We start from the raw sequence: 22,907 nt of genomic DNA on the forward strand, positions 1-22,907 counted from the left end.
GCACCACACCCAGCCATACCTTTTCTAACATGGTAAATGACATCTCAGTGAATTGTAGGTAAAAGAAATGTTCTTCCTTTTAAAATATTTTCTTTTTAAGCAATGTTTATTAAATCCAGATTGTGAATCACTTCAGCTCTATATAACGTAGTGTTCCATAGCATTTAGCCATAAAGCAATGATTTGTTTGTTTGTAAGTATCTGTTCATAGGGTTGCAGCCAAGTGTGAGATGCTAGACAACATAGCAGATGTGCCCCAAACCAAACCTAGTTAATGGTGAATTTGTAAATCCTTGTTTCAAGGATATGCAATGAAAATTAAATTATCATTTACTTTTATCCTTAAATTTTCTTCCAAGGCAACTAATCTTGAGTCGAGTATAGCTGTATATATGCATATGTCAATGTGTTTAATATATTTGCATGTGCACATACAAGCAGAAACTCTTAAAAGGTAAAATAATTTGTAGCATTAGAATGTTTTATTAAGTAGGATGGATCTATAACTACATAAGGTTCTTTGTATTAGATTGTATGACTTTGCCAAAATTAAAAACAAACCAACCAACCAAAAAACTCCCTTTCTCATGGTTCCCGTTTGGGGCTAGCCTCTGGAGCAGGTTAGACAATGCCGTTGCTGTCTTTAGCACCCCTCTGCTGTGAGGAGCTGTTCTTTCACCTCAAACTCCTGGTTACAGCTCTGCTCAGGTCCATCCTAATCAAAGAAACAGTAGGAAGCAGCCAAACCGTGGAAAAGTTCATCTGTATTTAAGTAGATCCACCAATTTTTAAATAACATTTGGTTGTGGTGTGCGTCTTAAACCATAAATCCTTACAAAGTGTAAGTTCTCTGGCTTTTAATATATTTATGCACAGAGCTGTATGGTCATCACCACCATCTAATTTTAGGACATTTTATCACCTTAAAAAAAAACCCTGCTCAAAATCTGAAACTTCTGTGCTTCAAAAGATGCCATTAAGAAAGAGAAAAGATCCAAGGACATACTTGAAATATCTGGTGACAGACTTGAACTTGGCCATAAAAGAACTTATAAAGCACAATACCAAAAAGACAACCCAATTTAAATAAAAAGTCAGAGAATCTCATAGATCCTCTGTTCAAGGATACACAAGTAGCCAGTAAACTAGAAAAGATGCTAAACCATCAGTCATCAGGGAAACATGAATAAAACCACAGTAAGATGTCACTCACATCCACAGGAATCACCAGGATAGCTATTAAAAAAAAAATCAGATGAGGTGGCATGGGCCTGTAACCCCAGCATTTAGCAGATGGAGGCAGGAGAGTCAGGAATTCAAGGTCATCCTTGACTATACAGTACATTTGAGACCAATCTGGGCTGCCCAAGACCCTGTCTTGAAACAATAACAAAATAAAACAATAGCAAGTTTTGGTGAATCCCTCATCTGTTACTATGAGAATGTAGAACAACCCAACTGCTTCCAAAGATAACTTGACAATTCCTCAACAAGTTAAGCAAAGTTACTGCAGATCTTGATGAGACTGAGCTTAATTCTACAAAATAAAGCAAATCACACTTTTTAAAATTTCCTTGTGCATATAAAAGTTTATATTATAATGTAGTCTTAAATGTGAAATATCAGTTGTTTTTAAAGTGTGCATACCTTAATTGAAACATAGTTTATTGCTTTAAAAATACAGGTAACTCTGAGCTGTTAGGAAAATACTGCTAATAGACAACACAGGATTGTCACAAATGTTTAGTTTGTGAAAGGTGTGATATTTGCAAGCTCAATAAATGAACATACAACAAAGCAAGATATTCCTTTATGTATACCAAAGAAACTCTATCATTTCCCAATCACAGTCTCTTCCCATCCCCACTCCCTTCCCATCCCCACTCCCTTCCCTATAGACACTAATCTACTCTCTGCCTGCAGACATTTCATGTAAATAGAACTATACACCTATGTGACTGTTTGCGCCTGACTTCGTCACTCATTTGTAGCAGAGAACCATTCTCCGGCCCTTTGTGAGAACACAAATACTCCATTGTATAGGTAGACCACACCTTGCTTATCATCTGTTGGTGGATATTGGGATGTTCCCACTCTCACTGATGTGGATAATGCTATGAACAGCCATGTAGATGATTTGGGGATGGACATATGTTTTTCACTCTCTTGGCTGTACGCTGAGGGGTAGAATTTCTGGGTCACACACAACTCTATGTTTGACTTTTAAAGAAGCTGCCAGACCCTTCCTAAGTAGCTGTGCCTTTTACAGTACCACGAGCAGCTGGGGGTTTTGTTTGTTTGCTTGTTTTGTTTGTTTGTTTGGTTTAGTTTGGTTTGGTGTGTTTTTAGGGAGACTGGTTACACACTTCTTGGAGTGAATTTCCCAAATCCTTTGCCAGATTCTCCCTTCCTTGTCCTCCATGCTGTGCCTCACAGTCCCTTGACTGGTAGACAAGAGGTTCAGGCCCCAATTCAAAGACTTTATTGTCCCTTCTCTGAACATTGTCCCTCCCCAGTTTCAGAGCTCTCTCAAACCATACAAATTTCACCCAGAAGCATCTGTTATTGCCAAAAAAGAAAAAATTAATCATGTGAGGTTCCAACTCGGATGACTGACTCCTTTAAGGGGTTTTGTTTGTTAGTTGGTTTGTAATAATAATGGATTACATCCTTTAGGCCTCTATCTTTTGAGAAATTCTTACAAGACAGGTTGGTAAAGTATTTGCCCTGCAAGCATGTAAAAGCCCAGCATGGCAGCACACATCTGTAACCCCAGGAGTGGGACAGGGCAGGGTGGGGACGGACACAGATCTCTGGAGCTCACAGCTTAGCCAGTCCATATGCATTGGTGAGCTTTGGGCTTGCTGTGAGACTCTGACTCAAAAACAGAGTGGAGATTGACTGAGAAAGACACCGGGACCTGGCATCACCCTCTGAGCTGCACGTGCACACCTATTTGGACCAACACATGCATGCATACACAAATATGCAGCACAACACCACACATGCACGCACACACACACACACACACACACACACACACACACACTCTTTGTATATATGTCTCATTGATCTTAATGCTAGGACTTTGTTGGACATGTGCATCTTTATTTTCTGTTTCCACTGTACTTTTGTATACTGCACAGGTACATACACACACACACACACACACACACACACACACACACACACACACACCCTACAAGACATGGTCCATAGCATTTAACTGAGGCATCAGTGCAGGGCTTGCCCAACCTATATCTGTCTCTTGACAGTCACATGGTATAATCAGCATTACATGTTCTCAAATCTATTTAGTATTTTCGACCTCTACCGTATCTTAAGAGTCTGAGGGTAACAGATTCCGCACATGGATTACCCTTGCTTCAGATAATTCTCTTACTTGTTCTAAGCTGGTCTTTATGTATCCGTCAGCTTAGAAGTTTGGTGAAAGTACAACTTCGTATTTGTCTGTGACCTTCATAACAACAAGGTTTCAAACCGTAATCTTTTCTCATACGTCCTTATAGGTTCTCCCTATTCTTGTATGCGAATTGTCTATGTTGATGTTCATGGTCTCCCAAGTGTTGGACTCGCTGCTCCTCTTTCCGATGGTATAATATGCACCTTTGGTCCAGCACAAGGCACACATTGCTGAGTGAATCTTAGGAATAGGGGAATTTTGTTGAATAAATGCAACATATTCTGCACATAGCTCTTACGTTGTGTACATACACGTGTTCTCTCTTATAGGCTATCGGCTGTACTCTGAACTGCAGTTGCCCAAGTTTCAAGCCTGGGAAAATAAACCACCGACAGTGTGAACAGTGCAGGCACGGATGGGTGGCTCATGGTAACTATTTCTCCCCTCTCTGACAGTGGCCTTTCTTAGTAACTTAAATTTATACAGGAACTGATTTCATACCAAAGAGAGACAGCTGACTCCTAAGCTAAATAGTAGGTTTCTAGTGTGCTCCTGGTAACAGGCTGTATAAGTTATCTCTTCACATTTTAACTTATACACTGTCTTACTAACTCCGTTTTAAATATGTCAAAACTGATAACCTCTGTGCTGTTTTATGGACATATAGATATGTCCCATGGTAATAACTAGCCCCTAATATTTTTTGGCTGAAATGTGTCCTGATACAAGGGTATCCCCTATTCATTATTTAGATGAAATGTATAACTAGACATCCTGCTTATGCATATGGCGAGTCTGACAGTCCTGAACCACTTATAACTGCTGAATGCTGGGAATGCGACAAGGGCTGCCGGAGAATGGCCTTACTAACTTTCTTTAACTTTGATTGATTTCATGGAAATAGCCCCCAGCAGCTGAGCAGACTGGATTAGGCGGCCTCATTTCTAAAGTCCTCCTCCCAAGCAGCAGATCAGGGCCTGAACCCAGATCCTTGATTCCCAGGCCATCTTCTCCTCTAGACTCTGATTCCTAACTTCATTCTCTTGACTCTGTTCTTGCTGCCTTTGTGCCCCCCTTTTCTTTGCCCCTTCCCTTGTTTGTGAAGATTTTCCTCCTCAGGAATGTCACAAGAAAGGGGGAAAAGTCTTCAATCTGTTGTTTTGATTTTAGAAGTTTCTGTGAAGAACATGAGTGCCAATAGCTATTCAGGATATTAGTCCTCAGTCTTTGTTGTTTTTTCTGTTGGAACAGACAACTAAGAATAGCCCCAGCCGACTTTCTGTGCACTGTTTCTCCTAAAATTATGAGCTTTCCCAAATGTCCTGCACTTGATTTTCAGCGCTAAGTAAGTTGAGGATTCCGCCCGTGTATCCAACAAGCCAAGTGGAGATTGTGCAGTCCAGTGTGGTGTTTGATATTAGCAGCCTCATGCTCTATGGGACCCAGGCCATCCCTGTTCGCCTGAAGATCCTCCTGGACCGGCTCTTCAGTGTGCTGAAGCAAGATGAGGTTCTGCAGATCCTTCATGCCTTGGACTGGACCCTTCAGGATTATATCCGTGGATATGTGTTACAGGTAGAGTGGCGTGAGCTCCGTTCTTCTAGAGTGCTCATGTAACTGGGACCCAGTGCCTGCCAGTCAATGGTGGCTGTCCTTCCCTTTGAATTTTTCCTAAAGACTTAAGCCCCTGATTCATATTCAGGGAGGAGTCCTGGACGTTCCTCAAGGTCTCTGGGAAACTCCAGGCTGTGGGAGCATTACACACTCTCTCGAGCGTGTTTCACTAAGCTAACTTCCACAGGAAACCACTGGGTTCTTTTGGGTACTGTCTCCTTTACATAGATCATGCCCGAACTACCCACTGACCCGAGGTGTCCTGTGTGTCGGACTTTACTGGGAACTGGAGGTGAGAAAGGGCTCTGACATGCCAGCACTATACAGCTCACACGCTGGTGCCCCTTTGCTGTCCCGGAAGGCTCTCTCTCCCACTCCACTGCTGAGTTTCTTTCCTCAGCCCCACGTGTGACATGGTTGTGTTCATGTCCCAACCCATTCTCTCTCGTCTCTGTCCCTCTTCCTCTCGCTCCTTTTATCCACTCTTCTTCCCCCACTTTCAAATCCTCTTCTCACCACCACCAAAATTCTCTTCCTCTCTTCATTGTTCCAGCCTTCTAGCCCCTCGTCTCTCTTCAGAGTAATTTAGCCCCTTTTCCTAGGTCATGCCGTGGGTATAAGGCTTCATCTTCAGAGGCAATCAAAGTGTTTTATGAGCAAGTAACATGTTACCTGAAGTAACAGAGCATTGTTCTGGCCAATGCACTAGGAAGATTGGCAGACTTTGGTTAAATATTTTTTCCAATGAAACAGCAGATACATGTATTTTCAAGTCTAATACCAATTGCAGTCTTAGGTAGAATATATTGTTAAAAATAAATACATAAAAAATAAATAACACCCATTTATTAGTGGACATGCTCTTCTAGTACTTTCATGATGAAGTAGACATATCCCTGTTTTCCCCTCTCTGTCTCTCTGTGTCTGTGTCTGTCTGTCTGTCTGTCTGTCTCTCTCTCTCTCTAAGATAGAGTCTTACTATGTAGCTCTAGCTGGCCTAGAATTCTCTTTGTACACCAGGCTGGCCTCAGACTCACAGAGATCCACCTGCCCCTGCCTCTTGAGTACTGGGATTAAAGGTGTGCAGCACCACACCCATTTACCCTTGTTTTCTAATTGAAAACCCAGAAGGCTCTGAATGCTTTATACTTGCACTGAAACTTATTCCACCAGTATATAGCAGACCCAGAAATAAGCACATTTCTTCCTAATTCTAAAGCTTGTCATCGTTTCCTGGGATCCTGTGTGCACACCTCTGGTGTGGGGCCCTCAGCTGACTAGGAATGGCCATACCTAGAGTAGCATTATGGTCTTACATTATGACATAGATCAATATTTAATGATCCTAATAATCTTGCTTTCTAGTGTTAGGATTAAAAATATGGAATCAATTACCTTGAACCTCTGGTGCATGAAATATTTATGATGCTACATTCCTCCTCATCTTCAAAACTCTCACATGCACTGTGAAAAATCTCAGTAGGCCATCAAATACGTGTTCTGTGATAAAATATTTATTGTAGTTTTGGGAAAAGTTAGGCCTTGCTAGAGTTTGAAAGATCTCCAACACTCTAGGATAATTACAGCTCTGCTTTATGAACATGGGCAGTAGATCAATACTTGCTCATTTGGTTTTTGATGGTAGGTGTTTAGGAGATTATTAAGTTTGCAGCAAATGAACACTTGGGCTATATCCAGACTCTACTGCCCCTTCTGTAGTCTTTCAATGAAGATACTATTGTCTTTCAAATGATACGTATTTTTATTTTAGTGAGGAAAATCATCATGCCTCAGATATGACAAAAATCATATATGACAACTAGCTGGTTTGAAATAAGATGAAAAATAATTTCCAAATTTCTATGACTTGGGTTTCAGTAATACACCTTTATTTCATTCTTCTGGGCTAATGGTACAGTCACTGTTTACATTTGTGTAGTTTATGATATGCACAGTTTCTGGCCTGGGAAGGTGAGGTGGGCATGGATTGAACTCTGCAAATCCTGTGTTGATCCACAGGAAATGTTTTTCTGACAGGCACAAAAATTGTTGTAGTCTGGTGGAGGCGCCATCAGATGGCACCTTCCTGGGGAACAGAATGAGCCGCAGTGAAGTGGCTGTTCTTTTACGTTCTGGTTTGTATTTAGGATGCTTCGGGGAAGGTGTTGGATCACTGGAGCATCATGACCAGTGAGGAAGAAGTGGCCACCTTGCAGCAGTTTCTTCGTTTCGGAGAGACCAAGTCCATAGTGGAGCTCATGGCAATCCAGGAGAAAGAAGAGCAGTCTATCATCATCCCACCCTCCACAGGCAACGTAGACATCAGGGCTTTCATTGAGAGCTGCAGCCATAGGAGTGCCAGCCTCCCCACTCCAGTGGACAAAGGCAGCCCCAGCAGCATGCACCCTTTTGAGAACCTTATAAGCAATATGACTTTCATGTTGCCTTTCCAGTTCTTCAACCCTCTGCCTCCTGCTCTGATAGGTTCACTGCCTGAGCAGTACATGCTGGAGCAGGGTCAGGACCAAAGCCAGGACCCCAAACAGGAGCTGCACGGGCCCTTCTCTGACAGCAGCTTCTTAACGTCCGCACCATTTCAGGTTGATAAAGAACCGTGTCTAAAGTGTCCAGATGTTGTTACCCCAAAAGAAGACAGTGCACACTTAAGCGACTCCAGCTCATACAGCATTGCCACTAAGCTTGAAAGGACACAGCTGTCCCCTGAGGCCAAAGTAAAGCCTGAGAGGAGCAGCCTGAGTGCGAAGAAGGGCCGGGTGTTCTGCACTGCCTGCGAGAAGACGTTCTATGACAAAGGCACTCTGAAGATCCACTACAACGCCGTCCACCTGAAGATCAAGCACAAGTGCACTATCGAAGGGTGCAACATGGTGTTCAGCTCCCTGAGGAGCCGGAACCGACACAGCGCCAACCCCAACCCTCGCCTGCACATGCCGATGAACAGAAATAACCGGGACAAAGACCTCAGGAACAGCCTGAACCTGGCGAGCTCCGAGACCTACAAGCGCCCGGGTTTCACGGTGATGTCTCCAGACTGCGGGCCCCTCCCTGGCTACACCGGTTCAGTGGAGGACTCCAAAGGTCAGCCAGCTTTCTCGAGCATTGGGCAGAATGGCGTGCTGTTCCCGAACCTACGGACCGTCCAGCCAGTCCTTCCCTTCTACCGCAGTCCAGCCACTCCCGCTGAGCTGGCGAACACGCCTGGCGTGCTGCCCTCTCTCCCCCTCTTGTCCTCCTCGATCCCAGAACAGCTGGTTTCCACAGAAATGCCCTTCGATGCTCTTCCCAAGAAGAAGTCCCGGAAGTCCAGCATGCCTATCAAAATAGAGAAAGAAGCTGTGGAAATCGCTGAGAAGAGACACAGTCTCAGCTCAGATGATGACATGCCCCTGCAGGTAGTCAGTGAAGATGAGCCAGAGGACAGCAGTCCTCAGTCAGACCGAGTGCCTGAGGAGCAGCATACACAGCTAAGCTTAGAGAAGCCTTTCCCCCAAGGAGAAAGACCCTGCCATCTTGAGTCTGTGACTGAGTCTCAGGGGGCTATCAGCAGAACCCTTGAGCAGACCACACACACAGCGAGGGAGGCTGAGCAGAAGTTAGGATTCACTTCAGTAATGCCAAGAGAGGTGGAGGATGGTGGCCATGAGCGCCATTTCACACCTGGACTGGGGCCCCAAATTCCCTTTCCTGACTACATGGAATTGCAGCAGCGCCTACTGGCTGGGGGACTCTTGAGTGCTTTGTCCAACAGGGGGATGACTTTTCCTTTTCTGGAAGAGTCTACAGAACTGGAACACCTGGGAGAGCATGCCCCAGTGAGGCCAAAGGAAGAAAATCGCTTTCAGTGTGACATCTGCAAGAAGACCTTTAAAAACGCTTGCAGTATGAAGACACATCAGAAGAACACACATGCCAAAGAGACACACACATGCACAGTGGAGGGATGTGCTGCTGCCTTCCCATCCCGTAGGAGCAGGGACAGGTAAGGTGTCTGTCGGCAACACAGACTGTCTTTTAAGACAGCAGTTTAAACCTTTGCATGCATCAGAATCATCTGAAAGATCAGGAAAACCGACTTCTGGGCCCTAACCCTAAAATTTGCTGTTGTAGGTCAGGGGTGAAACCTGAGAGTGTGCATTTCTAGGAAGTTCCCAGATGGTGTGGAAAATTAATGAATTTTCAGTTCCAAAAGTCTAAAAGTATTTAGCCACAAAACTTGACCTGGAAAGACATGATGCTTTTTGTGGTATAGATTTCCACTGTTACCTTTTTGAAGGGTTTATGTAGCTTTGGTACTATTTAATTACTAATGACTGTATTCATATTAATTTATTCATAGATACTCTGATATATTTCAGCACATGTATCATCCCATGTTTCTAAAGTCTGAGAGTTCCCAAATTGAGAAACACATCTGCCCCCAGATGTGTGGGATAAAGAATGGTGAGCTGGTTCTCACGTTGTGGAGAGAATGGAGGAAGGGCTTCCTAAAGCCACATAATTTCTCAAAATTAGCCTAATTCTCATCTCATAAAATGAAGAAGCCTATCACGTGAAACCTTTTCTCTGGCTTCTAGTCACCCTGCACCATCTGCAGAGAGGATAGATAGCTGCTTGATTGGAGACTTTTGAAGATGTCAACCTATCAAAGAATGAAGGTGACTGGCAGCTCCTTTCAGGGGCTCCTACATATGTTTGAAAGTTGCTGGGTTATCGTAAAACACACAGACTTGGCTCGAAGTGCACACTCCCAGGGCTTGTCTCCCTGGAGCACAGCACGGTGCTTCTCTTTGTGTACTTGGCTAATCACGGTTTAGTCGTCCTCCTCCCAGCCTCGGAGAGGAAGAGCAAGTACAGCAGAGGTGACCTAAGGAGTGTAATGAAAGGGTCAGCTGTCTGATGAAATGCAGTGTGATAAATGGCTCCGAGGATGTGAAAACTACATCTGTTCAAACAAGCTCGACTTGAAGCAGGTTAGCACCTCCGCTAGCTTCGTCCAAATTGTAATGCCTAATTTCAGAGGGTGAAAATGTAAAGACTCCCACACACATTCCTGCTAGGGCTCATAAGAACACTCTCATTGTCTTTAGTGAAGAGAGGAAAGCACAGGAGATATTAGTTAAAATTCCTGCCTTCTGTTGCTAGGATGTTTAAACCAAACCACTAGGGTACCCCTAATTAATGAACCAGTCCTTCTCCTTCATCCTCCAAGAAGAGGAGGGTTTGCTTATGAATAAGCTGTTGTTATAAAAAGAGGTAGTCATATCAGTTAGATTATCTTTGCTGTTTATGAGACCGGTGAAGTCTACAGGATCTACTAAATTATAACACATACGAGACTGACAGTTCTTTTCATATGATGCTCGATTTCCATACAGTTAGTGCTTTCTTATGTTCTGAACTACATGCATGTATGTAGAAATCTCGACTATACAAGATCCCATCTAGAATTCTAAATGTTTCAACACTTTATTTTACATTTTATTCCAATAATTTAGATCTTTGAACATTGATCTAAAAAAACTACAGTTTTAAAAACACCGTTTTAAATAGGACTTTGTGGATACACCCAGGCCCAGGTCCCCACTTCAGCTAAGTCAAAGTTGAGAACTGCATTATTTTGTTCGTTAAGGCAACTAGCTTCCCCTCTTTGAGCCACGGTTCCTGCTAGCAGCAGTTCCTAGGATCAGAGAGAGAGAGAGAGAGAGAGAGAGAGAGAGAGAGAGGGAGGGAGGGAAGGAGAGAGAACGCATCTTAAATGTTTATTTAATCAGCAGCTCTTCTGTGGTAGGTGCTGGGGAACACAATCCTTGCTCACTGAAGTCATCAGTCTAGTGGAAAAAATAGACAGTCAAAAGGAATACAGATGACCATAAAGACTGCTGCAGTGAAATATAGGCTATAATGACACATACTAGGGTGCTCAGCTAGACTCCTTGATATGTTAACAAAGGCCCCCTGGATTAAGGGATCTGTCCAAGCCAGCAAGTATTACATGTATTAGTCCCATAACATTTGTTGTTGTTGTTGTTGTTGTTGTTGTTGTTGTTAGTACATCAAATAAGGACCTGCACGTGCTTTGCTCTATTTAGGCTGTAGCAGTCATTGTTTACTGTACTGGGAAGTAAGAACTGGGAAAATATGACATCTCTTTAAAACAAGAATACACGTATTGTATGTTAATATAGCACATTAATGGGAAATGGCTTTTATTTTTCCAAAATGATTATAGTGAGATAAATGGCTTTATTTTATATTGTTGCAAATCTCTAATATTTGGTTTAGTAGAAAACAGCTACTTCTGCATTTGGCCTGTTGCAATATCACATTATATACATTCTGGAAACTCCCATGAATTAATAATGTTGGTTATGAAGTCTTGCTTTGGGAGCTGCTGGAAGGATGTTGGGGACTAGGCTCATTCACTTTGAGAGCCACTGATCTCAACTAAATAGAAGTGAGAGGGAGGAGTCGCAGTGGGAGTTGGAAGAAAATGGGAAGATGAGGCAGGAGGCACAGATTCACAAAGTCCTTGGAAAAGAAAACCTGGCACTTAGTCCAGAGAGTCTTTGTATTATGTCCTGGTCATAGGGTACGGCACCTTAGGAATGGCTAAGCCTTTGAGGGCTGAACAGGGAGGAGAAAGCTGTTAGTGTCCACTGGATAGCCAGGAAATGGACATGAGATCCAGAGATTTACGTTGTAGGTTCCAGTACATGTCTGAGTTTTTCAACTGCTTGAATGCAGTGGAATTAATATGTCCATCTGCTGTCTGGTTTTCTGCCGACACATGCCAGCCCTTTCAGTGCGGAACATTAACATAATCACAGGGCAGAGCCGTAGCTGAGAAGAGCTGTGTGCAAAGTGGGTGATCTCGGAGTATAATTCTCATCATGTCCACAAAACACGGATAAAGGGGTAAAAGAAAGTACATGACAAAATATATACATTTTATGAAATACAATTAAGACTCCCTCATACACATACCTTGAGAGATTTAGAATAGAAAATTTAATTCTTAATTTATTTAGAGAGGGTGTTTTCTTGACTCTGGCATAATTCTCATCTATATTGTTGGAGACATTTTTCTTATTTGAGATCCTTTTTCTGTCACCTGTAGGATTGTACCTTTTAGTGTAAGGGTTTTGTTTTTTTTTCTTGTCAGAAGTTACCAGGGGATCCCTAAGCAAGAGCAACATTGATTTTACAAGTTACATCTATGATAACATGGGGGTAAACAGCATGTGTCATAATGGATGCTCATCATCTGCCTGTTAGGAGTAAATGATTGGGTGCAAGATTGGCAGTGTGCTCACACTGCTGCATTTGCAAAACTCCTGTCTGGTTCATCATGAGACGCTGCAGATGCGACCTACACTAGACATACACACACACACACACACACACACACACACTTCCAGCTGTTTAGGTTGCCAGCTGTACCTATAGGACTTCTAAAGTGAACCATGAACGTCTACTCATGACCAGCACTATCCAATAGAAAGATGATGTGAAGCCACATTAGGAATCTTTAATGTTCTATATCAAAAGGGCAAAAGGAACCAGGGAATGTAAGTTTTAATAACGTGTTTAATTCAACATACCCGAAATACTATCTTTTCTATATATGACAGTGGCAGTGTGTCAGGTGTTGAATACCATATTAGATGGTATGGATTGAAGGTGGTAATCTTTCATCATTTCATCGAAATAAAGTATTCTGCTTAGTTTCCTATCATCTGTGACTGATGCTTTCTTGGGCTTCCCTGAATCTAGTGCCCCCATCAAGTTGGCCTAATTAAAGTTGTCTCGACCTCCTCTGTGGATGAGACGAAGGAAGTTAAATCAGGTGGTGAAATTTGAAGTTCCAGACTGTTGGCTTTCCTGGGGAATGCTGGCTTCTGATGAGTAGCCACAGCATGGTCTAGTATCTGCTGACCACATAGCACAGCTCACAGGATGCTAACCCCGACTATTACCCCCACCATACCACATGTTTTTCCTAGTGTCTGTTGAGTCTTTCTACTCAGAATAATGGCTCTAAAACAACAGTCCCACTCATCTCTGTCTTTTCACTCTCGTAGACACAGCTCGAACCTGAGCCTCCACCAGAAAGTATTGACTGAAGAAGCATTGGAGAGTAGTGAGGACCATTTCCGTGCCGCTTACCTTCTGCAAGACGTGGCCAAGGAGGCCTATCAAGATGTGGCTTTCACACCACAAGCATCGCAGACGTCGGTCATCTTCAAGGGAACAAGTGGCATGGGCAGTCTGGTTTACCCACTAGCTCAAGTTCACAGTGCCAGTCTGGAGAGTTACAACTCCGGGCCCCCTAGCGAGGGCACCATCCTGGATTTGAGCACTACCTCAAGTATGAAGTCAGAGAGCAGCAGCCATTCCTCCTGGGACTCTGATGGGGTGAGCGAGGAAGGCGCCGCCCTTATGGAGGACAGTGATGGGAACTGTGAAGGCCAGAGCCTTGTCTCTGGGGAAGATGAGTACCCCATCTGTGTCCTGATGGAGAAGGCCGACCAGAGCCTTGCTAGTCTGCCCTCCGGGTTGCCCATAACCTGTCATCTCTGCCAAAAGATATACAGTAACAAAGGGACCTTTAGAGCCCATTACAAAACCGTGCACCTCCGCCAGCTCCACAAGTGCAAAGTGCCAGGCTGCAACACCATGTTTTCGTCTGTTCGCAGTAGAAACAGACACAGTCAGAATCCCAACCTGCACAAGAGCCTGGCCTCATCTCCAAGCCCCCTCCAGTAACAAGCCAAAGACTCGGATAGGTGTTTGCCCTGAGTTCAGGAATAAGAGAATCCAAAGAATAAGGTAGTTGGACTGTTGAGTTCCATTTCTCATAAGCCAGATGAAAGTGACTTGACTGTCCAGTCTTCTACAGCAGGAAAAGCACAAGGCGAGCCTGTGAGAAGCTGACACTGGGGTAGCCCTTCCTGCTATTATTTTTCTTAGCCCACGAGGTCTTCCACTGACACAGGAAAACACAGAAAGGCAGTTCCCTCAGATTTGTTTACATGTTCCCTAGGACACCTCCGGGTCTACAGACCAAGGAGGGAGTAGGGATCAGGAACTAGGCACAGCTTCACAGGAGGCCTGCAGTATTAAGGTATCAGGGAAGAAGTCTCCTTGAATACAACACTGTCACTGTGGGCATGACCACCAGTCCCAAAGATGTCGTTTTCAGGAACCCTCCCCCACTTTTTTGGATGAATCCAAAGACCAGACTTGAGTTTAGGAAAATGACATTCAGAGACCATCCCTCCATTGGGAGTCAATAATTGCTCCTTCACAGTCTCGGATGTAATTCCAGGGAGTTCTCCGAGGAAGCTGGTTGGCCCCCAATATGCTCCTTGTCAATTCTCCTTGATCTGCAACATGCATTTAAGAAGCTAGAGGGAAAATATTTTGTGCACTTAAGAATAGTGGACTTCAGTTTAATTTAAAGTTATTTTGATAATATTTAACTTGTGTTTATATTATGTAACTATTTGGTGTGAGTGCAGACATGTCCGTGTCACCTCTGAGTCTGTTCAGAATTAGAACAAGTGACAACTCACACTGGAGAACCACAGCCTGTCTTCGGGTGGTGAACTGCAGCCTGGTGACCCCTGTGGGAGAGTACAAGTGTGGTTCTGCCTAACGCATTTGTATATATCCACCAGGCTATTTAGAGAACGTGGTTCTGATGGCTGTTGTGTATCTGCAGTACCACTGGACCCTCGCTCTTCACCCGCTGGCAAATGTATAAGGTTAGAATGGACTTTGAGATTTATTTGGTAGAAAGAAAAGTAGGGACCTTACTGCCATGTTCTATGTCTTAATATTTAACTTATTCCAAGATCTATTCCACACCGCTAAACATATAGAAAAGATGTGTAATCAACCCTGTGAAATGAGACTGTCTCAGAATTCAGCATTGGCAATATTCTAAAGGGCTACGCAACTTTAAAAGAAGTGGATTTTGTATTCAGAGTTCAAGTTAACTGTTTGACTCATGTTGACTTAATTTAAAAATCCTTAAAGGAAATTGATGGTTATAAGAGATATTATTCCCCTGGCTTAAAGACAGAAAAAGCCAAAACCTGTTAGCAATTATTTCAACTTTAAAAAAATTACTTAAAAGTTGTCTCTGCTTAAGGAGAGATGTATCTTTCAAGCTTTTTTGTTACTGAGATGTTCAACATTCTAATTTCCCCAAATGGAAAAAAATTTGTATGCAATGTTTTCTATGATTTAATAAAAATATACAGCATACCTTTTGTTTAAAGGGCAAATATTTATACCAATGGTTTTATTTATATGTCTGTCTTTTCACAAGTGGATTTTCTCATATATTCAAACACAGAAACACTGTGAATTTGAGAGAATCAAAAGTCCACAGATGACAAGACATTGCTACACCAAAATGGACTGCAATAAAGAGGTCAAAGAGATGAAGTGGGTCATTTGTTGAGAGGATGAGCTGAAAAAAAATACATACTGTGATGTTTCATAAATACAGTGCTGTCCAAGATAAGCCTTGGCTAATACTTAGAACGTAATGAAACATTTAAGTCTTTTCTTGAATGTAACTTAATTTCCTCACTTTTTGTCCACTCTCACAAATCCAGTGTCCCAGTTAAGCTGGCATAATTAAAGTATCTGGTCACTCTATCAGTGCAGGAAGCTACGAGTCCATTAGATGGTGATGTTGAGAACTACATAGTCCCAGTTTGCAGACTGTTGAGTTTCCTGGTAAATGCTAACTCCATAAAGAGCTGGAACCCATCTGTCCATCCAGCCTCCCTCCCATATTTGATGCCCTTCATATTTTACTGAGTAAAAGACATCATTGGAGGGAAACGATCTACTACCATTTATACTGGTCTCATACTAAGCCATTTCATCTTTCCTGGATGGCAGCAGTGGCATCCTAAATGGTCTTGTGTTTCTATTGGTACACCCTATAGCAGCTACAATGATCTTGACCAGTTGTAAAGTAGATCGTGTAGTGCCCCAGCTCAGCCCCCTCCAGTGGCTTCCCCTAACAGCCAGCAGGAGATCCAATAGCGTCCCAAGGCTCACGAAGACCTGCAGTGTCTTTCTACCTCCATTGACCTCTCCATCCTCCTGCCCACTACCCTGCCTTCTTTGCATACATGCTCTCCTTTCTTTCTCTTGCAGTAGCTCTTCCAGAACTTCATTCACAAGATCACATGGCAGCTGGCCTCACTTCCTTCTGCAGATAACTAGATAGGAATCCATTTACCTGCCCCTGCTCTTGTCACCGTGTCCATATTCACATCCATCTTGTTGGTCACATCTGCCTAGACCTGCCGAAGATCCAGCTTGTGTTTGGTGTACCACCCGAGTGACCTGCAAATCCCTATGAGAAGGTGATCAGGATCCTCATTAGCCATGTTTCCGTCACAACTCAGTCCCATCTGTCTCCCTAGTATCACCTATGACTGAAAGATCCAGATTTCCCTAGCTCCACCTGTCTGGGTTTTGATGATGATGATGTTTGCCCCGCTTACAGCTATGTAGGTCTGAATCCTCCATGAAACATTTAAAATACAGGAGGACCGTATTATGAGGCACTTCTCTGAGACAGAAAAGGGGTGAGGGAAGCAGACAGACGACATACGTGGTACAGTTCTACCATGGTGTATGTTCTGAAGGGAGAGAAGGGGGAGGACCACAGGAAGGTACCCACTACGCAGTCTAGGCAGCCATGAGTGCTTTGGTGCAAACGCAGCTGTGAGCCTCAGAACACAGTGGTGGGAGCCCTCAGCCTAATGGCACCTCTCTGAAGTCCCTATGTCCTGTTCAAACCTGTACTTTTCTCTAGACTCCACGGAAGTTTCCTCCTCTGAAGGATGCAACTCTCGACTCGCCCTCCTGGCTTCTTCCCATTGCCTGCCGCCCCCACCTTCAGGGGTGGAACCCCATTGCTCCTCTCCTGTCCCATCCAGTGCCAAATTTATCCTTTCCACCATTCCTCTTTTAAAGACAAGGTCTCCCCCTACATCCCTGCTACCTTGAACAAGAGATCCCCCTGCCTCAGCCTCTCAAGCACTGGGGTGCAGAGGTGCACCACCACACGCATTCACTTTTCACCTGTTCCCTTGTAACATCTGCAGATCTCTCTCTCATCTGAACAGTAAAGGAAAGCAAGCCTTCTGGACTCCGAGCCTTTCTCTTGGTATTCTCTCTCCTGCGTTCAGGGCACTTGGGTTGTTGGATTTCTCCTGGTCAGTCATGGTTCTCCTGTTAGCCTATTCAAGACCCAACTCACACCAGGGTTCCCAGTGACTTCCCGATGGCTACATTCAAAGGACATGATTGGTTCTCTGGGGTCTCTTGGTTCTACTTGAACTTTGTCTCCTCTTTCCCCTAGGCTATGGCATCTCCACAACTGACGCCTGTCATAGCTAGTGCCTTCTAAGTCTTCCGTACAGAAGTGCCCTCCCAGGCAGTAAGTAAATGCCCATTGGAGGTCCCAGAACAATCCACAGCCTCTCCAGCTCAGCTTACCCTAAACTCAATTTAATAGCACTTTCGGTTTCTCCTTTACTCAACCATTATCCTCTGAGTATTTCCTCACCTGGGAGCAGATGTATCATTACCAATGAAAGCTGACAACCTGGGAGGAATAGCAACTCCAGTCAAGGCCAAGGCTCTTCAAGTCCAACTGTCCATAGTCAAACCTCGGCTACTCCACATTCTAACCAGGTGACTTTGATGAGGAACTACTTTGATGAGTCACAGTTTCTACATCGATATCGTGAGAATAAAAAATGGTCTCTACTTCAGGAGACATGATAAGACCAAGGACAGTGGGTATGTGGCATATGGGCCAGTGCCCTGTACATAAGCATTCAATAAATGTGGCCTGTGGTGCCACACACTAGCACTTTTTTTTATCCCGCTCCCAGTAGTTTGCAGTCACCAAATCCCAACACAACTACCTTCCTCCCACACACTCAAATCTCCTCTTCTTCATACCCATAATGAATTTTTGTTCACCGAGACAATCCTTTCCTCCTTACCCTCTAAAACTATCCCACTGAACTCCTTCTTCTGTTTGCTCTCAAATCCAACCGCCACATAGCAGTCGCAGGGAGTTCCACAATCACATACATTTGACTATGTCCCCACATTTAGCTGCATACCCGCTTCCCACCCCATCCTCAGGTAAAACCCAATAAGGCCAAGCCTGCCACTTAAGACTGTAGCCATGCTCAGCAGCCTGACCTATGCAGGTGCCTCTCTGTGCTCAGCCTCTTGTGTCTTTGTATATGACATGTGCCCTGCAGGAATTGCCTTTGAGCTCCAGCCCACTAATCCATGGTCTTCCTTTGAGATTCAGCTCAGCAATCATCATCTGTAGGGAGCCTCTTGACTGGTACTGTTTCCACTTCAGGGTTGAGAAGCCCATTCTCTACACCTGGAGCACCGTGTTCTCAGGGTTGGCTCACAGACTTTCCTCATCCTGTGCCCACCACCTGGGGACGGTCCTTTTGCCAGTAGTCACTGACCTTGATTGTGGCGAAGCTTGACTGTGGCCTTCAGGGTGGTATTCATCAACAGGGAAATACTGAGAGCCCAAGAACTGCTGAACGCATAGTGGTAAGTATACTAGGCATGGCCCCTGTCCTTATGAAGTTTCAGTCCAGCTCCCAGATGAAACCCTGCATCTTTGCTCTTAATCACAGGATCTGACCATATACACTTGAGTCAGACTCCAAAGGCATTTTACTCCCTATCTTGGTCAAGTGTTCAAAAACCACAGGAGTACAGCTGTGCCATTTTGTCTCTGTCAGAGTGTTTTCCCCTGACGAAGCTAATAGATAAATGGCTCTAGATTGTCCCTGGTTCTTAAAACCTTTGTTAGGAAAGCTCACAGAACACCGAGGGGAGCTTTGTTTGTGGTGTGTTTCTCCCCTGAGAAAAATCTCTGTCGTTTTACCATTTTAGCCATTTCAAACCATTCACTTCAGTGGCATTCATGGTGTTGTACCACTTCTATCTAGTTCCAGAACATTTCCTCATCCTCAACTAAAACTGTGTCCATTCAATACTCACTCTTTGGAAATTCCCAGCTCACACCAGACACCAGTGGTTGCCCCTAGCAACCACTAGTCTACTTTCTGTTTCTATGGACTCACTCATTCTTGTTGCTGCATGGAAATGGGTTCATACAATTTGTGGCCTTTTGAAACTTGTCTCCTTCACGTGTTCAAGGCTCTTCTGTGTTTAACATGTCATTTCTTCTTGTCACTAGACAACATCCCACTGTGTGGTTCCCATCTAGTTTACCCATCTATTTTCATGTGTTAGTCCATTCTTCAACTTGGCCCACTGTATGGCTGTTATGACTGTGAACACTGGTGGACAAGTTTTTGTAAAGGTGTGTGTTTTCAATTATCTTGGGTGGATATCTAGGAGTGGGATTGCTGCCCATTTGGTAACTGTATGTTGGAGAAACTGCCAGACTGTTCCAAGGTTCCTGCCTCTTAATGTGGCTGCACATTGGAATCACCTGGGCTGCTTTTTTTATTTCTATTAATGTGCATCAGTATTTTGCCTACACATATGTCTGTGTGTCTGTGTGAGGGTGTTGGATCCTGGAGTTACAGACAGTTGTGAACTGTCATTTAGAGGCTGGGAATCAAACCTGAGTCCTGTGGAAGAACAGTCAGTACTCTTAACCACTGAGCCACCTCTCCAGCCCCCCTAGGCCACCTTGAAAGCACCAGTTGCTAGGTCCCCTCGGAAGTTCTGATGGAGTCCACCTGTTCTGTGGCCTGGGTACAACCTCTGAAACTCTCCAGCTGTTTCCCCCATCCCTGTTCAACAGCTTCTGGTGTAGGCTTGAGGAACTCAGAGATGTCATTAATCATCCTGAACTATCCCTCCCCCCAAGCCAATCTTTTCAACCCTGTTTGCTTATATTTTCTAATACAGTCGTGGTTTTTTGTTTTGGTTTGTTTTTTGTGGGTTTTTTTTGTTTTTGTTTGTTTGTTTGTTTTTGTTTTTGTTTTTTTGAGACAGGGTTTCTCTGTGTAGCTTTGCGCCTTTCCTGAAACTCACTCTGTAGCCCAGGCTGGCCTCGAACTCACAGAGATCCATCTGCCTCTGCCTCCCAAGTCCTGGGATTAAAGGCGTGCACCACCACTGCCCGGCTACATTTGTGTTTTTTAAAAATTAAAAATTAAAAAAAAATTAAAGCAAGCATATCCCTAGGTCCTTCTTTCAGAAACTTCCTCCTTATTGGAGATGAGGGGAGCCTGGGAATCTAAAATGTCCACAGGTAGTTGGGCCGTGTTTCACACAGGTAAATTTGAAGCACTATCTTGGGTTGATCTCAGAGTGTGAGCCAGGACAAGCACTGGTAGCACTACCTGAAACCTGTAAGAAATGTCAATTCTAACTCAACTAACTCAGACCCTAGATCTTAATAAATCTGCAGAGATGATACGCAAACTAGCTTACGCGTATGTTATTAAACTACCAACCTCCGGTCTCTGGGCTTGAGTGTGCCGTAGATCTGAAAGACACACTGCAGCACAGGCCCTGTTCCCAGCTTCTGATGTAGTAGGTCTGAGGTGGGGCCCAAGACTCCACGTGTGTAATAATTCCTCGGGTGACGCTGACATGCTAAGTCTTGGGACCACACTTTAAGAATCCCTAGTCCCAAGTCTAGACCACGTGTTCTCAAACTCGGCACTATTGGTGTTTCAGATCGTGTCATCCTGTCTGTGTGGGGACTGTCCTGTGCACTGTAGCATTCAGATGCTTCCCTGACCTCTACCCACTAGATGCCAGGAGTTCCCTACAACACTGTAACTACTAAAATGCCTCCATCCATTGTCAACTGTTCCCTGATGGGGTGGTGACAAAGCTCCGAGCTGAGAGCTATTGGTCTACCAGAGGTGTCCAACCTGTTGACATTATGACATGATGTTGTCATCTGTCAATATGTTGAGCCCCATTCATATAGGCATCCTGGGATGTGTGAAGGGGCATCCGGTAAGACAGGCATGAAATGCAGGGGTTATGCCATTCATCCCCTTCAAAGGGACAGTGTAGTGGGTGTGTGGCTCAGGCAGCCTCCCTCTGCCTGTCCTCACAACACACAGATCATGAGACATCTACAGAGGAACTTTGGACCCAGGGGAGCAACCCTGCAGACATCGATCTCTCCATGACGGGAAATGTCACCGGCCCAGTGGCTGACAGTGGCGACAGGAGTGTGTCATGCGTTTCTGGACACCAGCTGTGACATCCTGAGCGGTCCCCGTGATCCCTATCGTCTCCCACCCCTCACCCACAACTTCTTCCCAGAGCTGTCAATAAAGCCAGTTTTGCCAAGAATCTTTAAAAGCAGCTACAGGGAAACTTCAGAGGATGGATTCCTACTGGTCACCCGACACTTTTACAATAGATCCGTGTCGTTGCTAAGTTTTGTTTTGGTTCTGTATTGGTACATAGTCACTGTGCATGGTGGCACATTTCATAAAGACATTTTCAAATGTGTATCACGTGCTTGGACTGTACTCACCCTCCGCACCCCCTCCTCCCCTCTCACAGAGCCTTTCCCCAATCTCACTTCTGTTTTCTTAGGTGTATGTATAACATCCTTTGGTATATCTAATATCAACCTTCATGTTTATGTATGTGAAGTGTGTGTGTGTGTGTGGGGGGGTGTTATGTATCTATATAAAATCTAGGATCCACAAATGAGAGAAAACATGCAAAATCCACCTTTCCGAGTCTAAGTGATGAGTTTTTATTAGTCATAATAATGGTGCTTTGTCTTTATGGAGGGGCAAGAATACCGAGGTCAAGAAAAAAAATGTTTTACAAAGAAATAGTGTGGCTTTCCAAGCAATGCTGTTAGCAGTTCAGATTGTTAGGGAGGGGTGCCCTCTGCTGGAATTCATAGGTTATTGCAATGGGTGCTGTCCAGTATGCTGGAGTCCTCCAGATTTAGGAATGTGATTGGAAAATTCCCCCCAGGGCCGCCGCCCATGTTCTGAGGGCAGCTGAGAAGAGGACATGTCCCCAGCATGATCTTGCTCCCTCTTCCAGGAGTTAAGCACCTTAAACAAAACTTTAATCCAGGGCTCCAGCCGCCACACTGTTTGGCATCTGCCTTGCAGAAGTAGACTCCATGACGGGAGAAATACATTTGTCAGGAGCCTATCCTTCTTCCTGATCCTGGCCCCTCAGCACACCTTGATATGAGACTTCAAACATCAGCTCTGGAGTCCCCACCTCCTTAGCTGTGACATGGCTTCAGGTTATGTGTTGGGGTGTTCTGGGGAACCGAAGGACAAGAAGAGGGTGTGGAGGGTAGCTGCCATCCAAGAATTCCCTCTACTTTCCTCAGATAGGGTTCATTCCGTTTCCACCTGACTGGGGCTTTATTGGGGGTCTGGGATTTTCTCCTTGGGTTGGGGGGGGGGGAACTGAGTTTGTTTTCTTTTTTAATTGGGGTTTTGTTTTCCTTTGAGGTTATTGTTGTTGAGACAAGTTTTCTTGTAGCTCAGCTTGTCCTTCAACTCTTGATCCTCTTGCCTCCACCTCCAAGTGCTGGACTTAGAGGTGTGTGTGTTATACTCTCCAAAGTTGGTTCTTTTAGGTGCTGCTGATGTCGTCTGTTTGTTTTCCACATCTGTTGTGAGAATTCCTTCTCTATGGATATGTGGACATAGAGTACTCCCCCAGCACCTTCTCTAGCATCTCCCCAGCACCTTCTCTAGCATCTCTCCAGCACCTTCTTTAGCATCTCCTCTAGCACCTTCTCTAGCATCTCCTCTAGCACCTCCTCTAGAAACCTCCT

The 22,907-nt window shown here is 44.3% G+C and overlaps 1 protein-coding gene across 1 annotated transcript; it reads left to right on the top strand.

Annotated features, from left to right (window-relative positions):
• Positions 1-628: 628 nt before the first annotated feature.
• On the top strand, positions 629-15,357 carry Bnc1 (basonuclin zinc finger protein 1). The gene is given in 6 exon segments (XM_059269227.1): positions 629-764; positions 3,531-3,614; positions 3,716-3,853; positions 4,764-4,999; positions 7,186-9,038; positions 13,141-15,357. Coding segments are annotated over 6 exon segments (3,132 nt in total). The 3' UTR covers positions 13,826-15,357.
• The last annotated feature ends 7,550 nt before the right edge of the window (positions 15,358-22,907 follow it).

The sequence above is a fragment of the Peromyscus eremicus genome, chromosome 1, assembly GCF_949786415.1.
Source record: "Peromyscus eremicus chromosome 1, PerEre_H2_v1, whole genome shotgun sequence".
NCBI classification, from domain to species: domain Eukaryota; kingdom Metazoa; phylum Chordata; class Mammalia; order Rodentia; family Cricetidae; genus Peromyscus; species Peromyscus eremicus.